Here is a 10,454-nt window from a genome sequence, read left to right as displayed (position 1 = left end):
ACCATGGAAATGAGAAAACCATGCCCAGAGAAGCTTGTTGGAGTTGCAACGGAAATGATAAAACCTAGCACAGAAGCATGTTGGAGTTGAGTTGCGTGAAAAATGCGACAGCTCAAAAGTCAGTTCCAGAAGATCCAATGCTTTGATACAGAAGATTCCAGATGACACCCATTTCTATTTTGTATTGGAAACAGAATTTTTTTCGCTCAAAAGTCTTCAAGCACCACGTTTTTTTTTTTTTTTTGTGAAAGAGAAGCACCTAGTTTATTATTCCCATGTTTCCTGAAAGCTGTCTGTTCCTCGTGTCTACTGAGACTCGTCGTACCTATCCTTTCCCATGGTACATTTTATAGCAAAGTTATGCAATCAAATAAGGAACATCTTTATTTCTTAGGTCAAATGGTTAAGAGAGGCATCTCCTTGACGTGAAAACTTTAAATGTGCGAAAGTGAAATTCTGGCACTTTTGTCAGATAAAACATGCTCTTTTTTTGCCATACAATTTTTTTCTTTTGCACAGGGGTTATAAGACATTATATATTTGCGTGAAAAGGGAAATTACATCCCCTGACTGACAGTACTGTCGGATATCTATATCCGGGTATCCGAGCCAAAGGATTAATGAGTGTCACGTCGGCTAATCCGATGGTTAAGGACGTAATTGCGGCCTCGTCCGACCCCCAGGGACCGAGCCACGCCTCGTCCGACTCCGAGGACGAGGTTTCCACCTCGTCCGACCCCAAGGCGTGGGCTCCGACTCCGAGGACGAGGTTTCCGCCTCGTCCGACCCCAGGGCGTGGGCTCCACCTCGTCCGAACCCAGGGCGTGGGCTCCGACTCCTCCAACCCCAGGGCGCGGGCTCCTACTTGTCCGATCCCACGGGGAGGGCTCCGCCTCGTCCGACCCCCGAGGGTCGGACTCCGTCTCGCCCAGCCCCCAAGACGAGATTTCCGCCTCGCCCGCTCCCTGGGGGTTGGATTTGCTACCGGACAAAAGCAGTGGCCCCAGGGTGGGACCCGAACCGCTTCAACCACTACGGCGTGGAGGCGCACGCCCGGGAGCACGTCTCGGGCGCATCCTGATGCGACTGGCGGTCGCATCAGGCCATGCTGGGAGACTCACGTCGCCCACCGCGTCATCAGGCCAACACTCTGCTGCCAACTCCCTGCCTGACCACCGTCCAACATCAGTCGACCGGCGTCAGTTGACTGGCACTGTACCGCCAGCCCCCCGTATGGCCTCTGTCAAGGGATCCTTTGACCATTCGGTCTACTCGGATGGGATGGAAGACAAGAACAGCGCACGACGCCTACACGTATGCTGCAGCGGCCAACAGGACCTCAGTGCGACGCCGCTGCCACCACCATCTACAGGGTCAGCGGGACCCACGCGAAGAAGAGGACGGCACACCCCCGGAGCCTTAATTTCTCTTTCTTTTTTCCCTCTTCCCTTCTCTCGGTCTCTAGTATCCTGTTCTCTCCCCTTGGCCTATAAAAGGGAAGGCAGGGCACCGTTCAGAAGGAGAGATCGAGCAGTAGAAACATCGAGCAATCGAACCACAGAGACTTGGGAGCTCCTTCCTCTCTCGCCAGTTTGTAACCCCCTACTACAAACTCAGTGTCGGTAACACAAGCAGCTCGAAACTGGACGTAGGGACATTCGGCCTGAACCGGTATAATCCTCATGTCCTCTCAGCACACCATCTGAGTCAGATACGTAATATTAGAAATTCACTAATTGGTGTTTACTCGAAACACCGATAAGTATAGACCAAGAAACAGAGTAAAATAAACAATACAACAAGGTACACACGATTCGCATATAACTGAATAAAGGTCCCTGGAAAAACATTAGACATCCACCAGGTACCATCCACGTCGTCCTGCATGTTCCAGGCCTTGGGCCCTCATCGGACAACAGGGTTACAGGGACAGACCATGGTTGCAGAGAAAATCATCACGAATGTGACATGACCTAACCAAGCCATTGATGTGCATGACTCCGATGTTTGGTATGAACACTATGCCACAAGTGAAGCGTATATACATGGCTACAAACAGCCTTGTCGAATGTTTAGTGACTCTGATGTTGTTGCGAAAAAACAATAGACATGACTCTGATGTTGTTGTCGAAAAAGATGCATCTACCCCTCCAGTAGAATGATGTGAATTTTGGTTGTTCCCTTAACTGCCATTGAGTTGTAAGTGCGATATTACTCAGACAGAAAATACAGAAATCTATGGACCACATTTAAATGAAATAAGTTGCAATCGAAATTAGGAAAATTAGTGGTTAATGCAATGTGCAATATACAATCAGGATAAAGATTTTGGAGCACCAACACACAAACTGAGACACATGGATACTTGAAATGATCGAGCCAAATAAGTGACCTATGACATGTCAAAAGTAATGAGACCAAAACAAGATCTTGGATACTTATTAATGGTTGGATCAGGAGCTACCATCCGGTGAATGGCTCGTCTAATAGCCCCTGCTTGAGCTTAATTACTCCAAGTCGTGACCCTACCATCCTAGCTACGACCCATAGTAGGTCCCGGCCTGGCCACACACACACCCTACCTAGACACGCGCTTGCTCAGCGTGTGGATGTACGCCCACTGCATTGACGCGCACACCGCCTGCCCGGACGTGCGCTCTCTCGGCGCATGGCTACGCACGCCACCTGCCCGGACGCACACTCGCTTGGCTCTCAGCTGCCGCCTTGGCCGTCGGCCAATCACTGCCACCACTGGCTACTTAGCTGGGGATTTGGGAAGAGAAGAGAAGCCGGATGAGAGATAAATCGAAGATAAGGTTGCCTGAGTAGAGTATGGGCACAAATGCCTACCCAAAAAAAAAAACATAATGTAACGGTTGTGGCAATGAAGGGATATATTTGGAAGTAATGACTTCGAAGGAAAATTGAACCATTTTAGTGGCATTTAAGGAAACCATACCAATTCTATGGCACTGGGCGATTTTTCTACATCATTGACTGGAGTATCCTGACACCATTGTGACACTCCCTCTACACATCCATCGGGACCGGCTGGTAGAGTGTAACCTGCATGCTCCAACTATATAGATATGGAGTCCCTGTGCAATAGAAGTTTCATTTCAGTTCCCTATGCCTCCTATTTCTATTTCTGTATCCAAACTTACTGCTCAATAAATGTTAACTTCGTTCCCGAACGAGGAGGACCAAACTTTTTCAATGTTGTTCCAGCATATCACTCAAGCTTCAGCACACACCTTTCAGACTTGGAGCTACAATTATAAACAGATATCGGCAGCGTTCACCAGACCTGATCGGGCTGAGGTTCCCAATTTATAGCCAGGTTTCATTGTCACGTAACTCATAAACATGGGTAATTCTTCAAGTTACATTGGCAAGGTGCAGTTAAGCAGAATTTTAGTGTTCCATGTCATCCTATTGATCAAAACGCGACAATGTCGTGGCTGTTTGTCATGAATTCACATATTTAAGTCAATGGCTAGAAGGCTTTGTGTAATTCTTATGATTTTCTTTTTTACATTCTTTGTTTCATAAGTTTCATACTCAGCACCTGTACCTTTACATTCAAGTTTGTTAATAAAAGTTCAGTAGGGGCAACCCCTCCTGTTTCATCAAAAAAAAAATGCCACAATGTCGTGGCTGTTTGTCATGAATTCACATATTTAAGTTTTTGCAGAACTTTTGGTGGACCAAAGTTGCAGTTGAACATTTTGTAGCCGTCTCAGTTCAATATATCTTTTAGGCGTTCCAAAATGTTCAGACAATTAATAAACAGACACCTGTCCGAAAATGGTGTATTTTTCTATTATAGAAATAGGTTGCACTGTCTGTGCCATAGGAATATGTAGTTTCTGAATCATGTGACAAGCTCTTTGCGCTATAATCAAGTTCGAGGAATGTATAATAGAACTGATGAGAAAATTGCATTGCCAAATCGAATTGGTCAAGATCAGGGCAGTCACTACATTGCAAAGCAGCGCTATCTAATTATAATAGCTGAAAAAAGTACTAATATCTATTTACTGCCAAACAAGGTGCACCTGTTTCTGCATGCAGTTTACATAGATGACATGCATGTCGGCATATCCCAGATTTAATTTGCGACGGAAGAGACCCACCGGGCACCGATCTGACATATATTGCCAATCCATTTCAGCCTCTTCAAGGAGCCCGCCATGGTGTTGTTCACTACGTAGAAAACCATTTCCAGGGGCGGCTGGTAAACATCTGTAGGGGCGGTTTTGCTAGCCGCCCTTATGAAAGGGTGGCTACAAATCGATGATTTGTAGGGGCGGTTCCCAGACCGCCCCTACAAATCGATTTGTAGGGGCGGTTAGTACTGTAGCCGTCCCTACAAATCGATTTATAGGGATGGTCTGGGAACACCAGCCGCCCCTACAAATCGATTTGTAGGGGCGGCTACAGTACCAACCGCCCCCTACAAATCGATTTGTAGGGGCGGCTACAGTACCAACCGCCCCTACAAATCATTTTCCGCCAAAAAAAAATTAAATTACCAACACGTGCTCCCTCAAATCATCCTGTAACGAGTAAAATACATGATCAAGTATCCTGGCAAACTTAACTATAATATTGTGGCCCAAACAAGATTGTTTAACCAAAAGTTTCTAAACATCTTCTATAGTACAAGAATCACAATAATAACAAACAGACTCGAGGGAACATCTAATTCTGACCTAAGAGTGGGGCATATTATACAGGTGCAGGGCAGGAGCAGGGAGCATGGCTGGACAGTCAAACTCGAGGGAAGCGAGAAGGTCCTCTTCGTCGAATCGTCGAAGGAACTCTGGGATCTCCACCATGCTGCCTTCTGCAGAGGACGGGCGTCGGCCATTCTCACCTTGCTGGCCACCCTTTGGTTGCAAGCAAATGTGAGAACAAGTATGACATCCAAGTTAGGGGGCCCTAGTAATTGTTCGACAAGAGTTACCTTAGATGCGCGACCTTCTGGTTCATCCTGCCGTTTGAAGCCAGTAGCTATCAAGGTTATGCTCACCTGCATGGACAAAACTATGTGAATAAGAATTTTTCCCAACAAACCCCAAATGACGAAGTAAATCTCATTTCTCATTTCCCAGAACTGAGAGCATTTTCCACGAAATCCCAAGATATAGGAGTTGTTTTTTGCATATTGGGTATACTATACTGAAACAAACTGAAGACTTACTTGCCCACTCAGTGACGGGTCTATGACAGCGCCAAATATCAGATTTCTTAATCTGTGCATATAAAACATAATAGGAGTTGATCATGAATTTTTTTCCAGTCTTTTGAAACATGAAAGGGCAAGCAAAGTCAAATGCAAAGCATGCTCAATTTTGTCATGTTAGCTAGATGGGGACTACACAGGTTAACAAAATTCAAGTCAGAAAACAAATCTACACTGTGAGGACAAGACTAGAAAATGGCTGGACCAAACCTCAAACAAAGTCAGGTCAGTTTCCCCAGTGATATTCCACACAATGCCCGTAGCTCTTTCAATTCCAATATCAAGCAGTGGCGACTGGATGGCATTAAGAGCAGCATCCCTTGCTCTTGACTTTCCTGAAAAAATTGAGTGGCATGAAACATGAGCTTATAGGTATAATTCAACCGACATAAATGACCTTTGCATGTATATAAGTACAAAAATTGCAGTGTAGCGCCAAGCAACCTAAACTTAAATCATTGCTCTCAACATGACAAGTATCATCAATAGACATATTTTCGTGCAAATATCAAAGTGGTTCTCATGAAAATTTTCAGTAGCAATATCCAGGCAATTAACTTTGCATATTAGCTGACACTAACCGCAAGTGGGAGGAAACATTCAATGCTGTTTAGTTGATGCCAAAGGGAAAATAAAATTTGGAAGCTATACCAAACCTAAAAGATTCAAGTTATGATAGGATATGAAGTACTCTTACACGAGTCTTACATACTCTGTTCAACACCAAACTATACCAACCGACTTCTTTCTCTAGCAATGCTTCTCCTACCTTATTGAATCAGAAATTTTGCCAACAAGCAGGGTAAATAAAACAGAATTCTAGCTTGTAGAATGAATGGAGTTAGATCATACGGTACTAATAAAATAAAAGTTTATTCCTAATGTAATACCTGTAGCAGTCCCTATACCCATCAAAGATGACCCTGCATTTTGCATGATAGCACGCACATCAGCAAAATCAACATTAACCAATCCAGGAACCTGAAAAAGGAGAAGAGGTAGTTAACCTTTTGTAAATTAAATATCTCTGAAATGCTCAAACATAATATCTTGAATTTCACTTGTGTAACTTGGTGATTTAAAACTGAATATCAGCACCATATTTACCGTAATTATATCAGATATGCCACGAATGCCTTGGCGAAGAATATCATCAGCCAGATTAAATGCTTCAGTTACAGGTGTATTTGGAGAAACAGCAGACAATAGCTTACATTTGGGATGACAAATGCTCCAGTTCCTCCACCCATTCCAGCCTGCAGTATGGATCAAAACAGCATTGTCAAAACTCGGTGCCTAATGATTTCACATGTGAAGCCAACTATCAGTTAGAATTTTACTGTCACAAAAACCATGTCAGCACCAAAAAGAGCATTCCTGAATGGACCCCCGGTTTCTCTTTCTTTGGCTCAGTTTCACAATAGCTTACTGGTTCCACGTCCTTCAACCTTAAAAAACAAAAAAAAAGGTTTTAAGAAGATTACTGCTAAGATCCAATGAGATACTGCCATTAGGACAAGATTGCGCACATGTTATTGACATGACAGTATCGTTACGGGAAAAAAGAAAGGACAGCCACATCCATTCAGATCCATACACACTGAAACTACAATACAAGCACGAGATGAAATAGACAGCGATACATATACTGAAACGTGTTGAGCTAAGGTGTAAAGGGGTGGAAAGAATAGTAAAACATTCCACAAACAGGAACTGCAGGTAGATCCGTTCAGATGACGAAAAATAAACGACTATCAATCATCGCTATACTAGATTCATGAAGACACAAGACGCGCTGAATAAAAAGAACAGATGTTTGCACATAACACAGACTCGCGACCCCAGCGTTCCGGAGGCAAGAACCCGCAGGCATCCCAAGAAAGTAATAATCAGGACACGCATCCACCACCGCAAAGAAGACGATTCGGTCCGTACCTGAGCGACCTCCGCGAGGGCGGCGGCGGCGCGGGCTTCACCCTGGCCGCGTCAACGGACCCTGGCTCCACGGGCTTCCAGCGCCACCGCCCACTGCCCGAGGCGGCGGCAGACTGGCTGAGGGTGTGCGCGAGGTCGAGGATGCCGAGCCACTGCATCCGCTCCATGCACGAGGGTGAACGCAGATGCGCGGGGTCTATGTCGGGGATTTGGGGATTAGGGTTTAGACGACTTGGGAGAAGACCGCCGATGGGGGAGAGGATGCGCTGGGCAGGGGCAGTCAGCAGGAGGGTATAGGCCGGCTTGGACTTGACGAGGAATGGAGTGGAGGCCGGCCCCAGGAACGGGACTTGGTCGGAGACGACCGAGACCGGCCATGGCGACTCGCAGCCTCCGCAAGCCGGCGGCGATAGGAGATGGCCCGATCTACAACCATGAGGGCGCACGAACGAGGAGCGCCGAATCCTTCGCTGGATCTGTCCCGTGGGGGAGATGAGGAAGACGAGAGGGGAGGGGACGGGAGGCGGCTGCTGAGAGGAGTGGCTGAGGGGTGTCTGGGAGAGGCGTCGGTGTGGGATCAGGCGTTTGGATGTTATTTTATATATCGGAGGATTTGTAGGGGCGGCTGGTGATTGAGCCGCCCCTATAAATAGTAACATCAGGGGCGGCTGGTGAGTGAGCCGCTCCTACAAATATGATTTATTTGTAGGGGCGGCTCGTATCACCAGCCGCCCCTGCTGTTCTATTTGTAGGGGCGGCTGGTCTTTGGGCTCCCGAGCACGACACTGTAGGGGTGGCTTCATTACCAACCGCCCCTACAAAAAATTGTCCCGTTGCTATAAACCGTTTTTCACGTAGTGGTTGCGGTAAACGGAGCCAAAGACAAGAAATGTCACGATCGAGGACGATGTCGGCCGATCAGGTTACCTAGGTTTCTGGCACCCTGCCCTTATTGGTCGCGATCGGAGCACCGGGCCACAAAACAGGTTATTAATTCTGGACAAGGCTAAAGTGAATAATCCTTCCAGCACGTTTTTTGGTTCTCCTACCTCAAGCTTAATTTCGAGTCACTGCTTCCCTCATTGAAATTCTGTGTGTGTTTCTCTGGTGCAAATGCTCGGCGGTGCAAGGGTTATTCCTGATGCCTACCAGTCCTATGTACATACAATGCATGCAAATTGGACGGACTGGGACGTCCCTTAGCGGAAACACTAGCAAGCAAATCTATTCATCTCCGCAACTTGTTTGCTCCAGGCTCCCATTTTATTTGAACTTGTATGTAAACGCGTGGTCCCTCCAAACAAGCACACAAAATATTTCTCACCCAACTGCTACTTAATGTCATATTCAATGTTTGTAGTGGCATGCTTATTACGTCACTCAAACACTTCCCTTTTATAAAATTCCCATACAACTAGTGAAGTTAATCTTCAGATCGTCATATAGTATACAAGGATAGCTAGAAGGCGCGCGAGGGCTAGGTCTGCAAATCAAACTGTTTTGAGGGGTGACAATGAAAGAGCTGATAGTGAGGCATAATCACAGGCTGAGTGACAAAAATACACAAGGCTGAATTTGGTTTGGTAACTCGTTGAAAGATTGCTTTCATCATTTTTTTTATTTTTTTTAATAGTGGCTTTTGACCCAGTACTCCTCTTTCTAAAAAATTACACAGATCTCAAAGCCATATATTAGCCAATTATTTCTTTCCTGGGTTTGGCCCGTTCAAACCTACCAGGTGTTTAGCCCCGACCCAAATCCAAAGTATTCGCTTCCAGATCCCCTTTCTTCGTTGCCCACTTTTATGAAGGACACGACGGACGGTGACCATTCCCAGCAAGCAGATCGAGCATGACAGCACATCCATTCTCCATTTGAACCCTGGTGCATTAGCATCCCACTAGACTGCCCTACCACTAGATGACAGGCCCTTTAGCAGTACTAGTAGGAAGTTAGTAGATTGCAGCGAGGTTACTCAATTACACACAGCACCGGTCAACCTTGTCGCTGGTGCCCCCGGTGATGCGAATGTGGCATGGCCTGGACATGGGCTGGGTTCTGACGGGCCTGGCCCGTGCGTGACTTAGGTGGAAACTAATTAAGAAAATTTTTAGTTAATTCAATGAACTGCTTTAACAACTTTTTTAGATCCAAGGGATATTACTATCAACCGTGACCGGAGTTTACAAAATCAATGGTTACATCTTTTTCCTTGTTTTGATGACTCAGGCGGGATTCCCCCATACTTTTAAAAAGCAGAACTTAAAAACCAAAACAAAACTAACAAGATGCAAAGGATTACACAAAGGCCTATAGCCATAAAAAATAGTGGGTTGGTGCTTTGCTCTGCTCTATTAATAGCTAGAGCAAATTCCTTCTTGAAATAGCCCTTTGCTGCTGTTAACAAATGGTTGTGTTCCTCTAAAAATGTTGGGCAACGTTTAGTTCCATCTATGAATCTCACACCTGAGCTCTCACTAAGCCAGAAACCAGAGCAAAAATCATATTTGATCCCCTTGTCGTATTTCCATGAGGCTCGCAGTCTCTAGCTTTTCCTCGCCGAAGCGAGCGAGCAAAAACAGCTCAACAAGGTGGTCATGCTTTAATTTGGCTCGCCTTGCAAAGCAAGTGTAGGCAGGACTTGCTTAACAACCAAATGTTCCCATTGTCATTTGGCACCTACAAAATGGACCAACACATAAGCAAAATTATATCCATATAATGAGAACACCAAAAGGTGGTGCCTGGAGCATGAAAGGATTTCAAAAGGATCGGCCTGAGTAGGTATCTGCAGATAGATTTAGTCAAGGCTAACTGGAGAACGCAAAGGAGCAAGAGTGGAGCAGGGAAAATAAGGAATCCTCCAATTGATTAATACAGAATAATATACCCTAGAAGAAAATGTAGGTTCCGTGAGGGTGGTGCATTTTGTGAGAGTGATGAACACACCGTCTTGACATTTGTGTTTAAGAGCCGGGCGAAACACATGTCTCCCAATAATATCTCCCCTGTGGTGGAGGTGAGAATCAAAGTCCAAAAAAAATTCAACGTGTGGGGATATCTTCCGAGGGTTAAGTTACACCTGCTGCCAAACTTGCTAACCTTAAGGATTTGTTCATGTTCTTGAGCGGTAGAGCTTCTTTTTGAGTTTCTAATATTTTAGTACACTTAGGCCTTCTTCCGCCTTTAGCAAGCAAACCATTTCAGCCCTGTTCGCTTGGCTTATAAGCCGTACTTTTTCAGCCAATAAATAGTATTTTTCTCTCACAAC

The 10,454-nt window shown here is 45.5% G+C and overlaps 1 protein-coding gene across 1 annotated transcript; it reads right to left on the bottom strand.

Moving 5' to 3' along the window:
- Positions 1-4,526: 4,526 nt before the first annotated feature.
- Positions 4,527-7,745, bottom strand: LOC136505200 (cell division protein FtsZ homolog 2-2, chloroplastic-like). Its single transcript, XM_066500334.1, has 7 exons — positions 7,184-7,745; positions 6,612-6,696; positions 6,463-6,504; positions 6,139-6,229; positions 5,459-5,583; positions 4,970-5,035; positions 4,527-4,892 (listed from the first exon to the last, which is right to left on the bottom strand). The coding sequence occupies exons 1-7, from the start codon at positions 7,348-7,350 to the stop codon at positions 4,716-4,718; spliced, it is 753 nt and encodes a 250-aa protein (XP_066356431.1). The 5' UTR covers positions 7,351-7,745; the 3' UTR covers positions 4,527-4,715.
- Positions 7,746-10,454: the final 2,709 nt, after the last annotated feature.

This window comes from Miscanthus floridulus, chromosome 14, assembly GCF_019320115.1.
Source record: "Miscanthus floridulus cultivar M001 chromosome 14, ASM1932011v1, whole genome shotgun sequence".
NCBI classification, from domain to species: Eukaryota; Viridiplantae; Streptophyta; class Magnoliopsida; order Poales; family Poaceae; genus Miscanthus; species Miscanthus floridulus.
The sequence above is the reverse complement of the archived record's forward strand: the minus strand, read 5'-3'. Positions and strand labels throughout refer to the sequence as shown.

What these genes read in the sequence shown, in the direction of transcription:
- LOC136505200 (XM_066500334.1), bottom strand. Translation starts at nt 7,350, where the DNA reads ATGGAGCGGATGCAGTGGCTCGGCATCCTCGACCTCGCGCACACCCTC. An exon ending in CCCTCGCGGAGGTCGCTCAG is followed by an intron (nt 6,697 to 7,183) that starts GTACGGACCGAA and finishes TTGTTTTTTAAG; the next exon opens with GTTGAAGGACGTGGAACCAG. An exon ending in CTGACCTGACTTTGTTTGAG is followed by an intron (nt 5,036 to 5,458) that starts GTTTGGTCCAGC and finishes TTGTCCATGCAG; the next exon opens with GTGAGCATAACCTTGATAGC.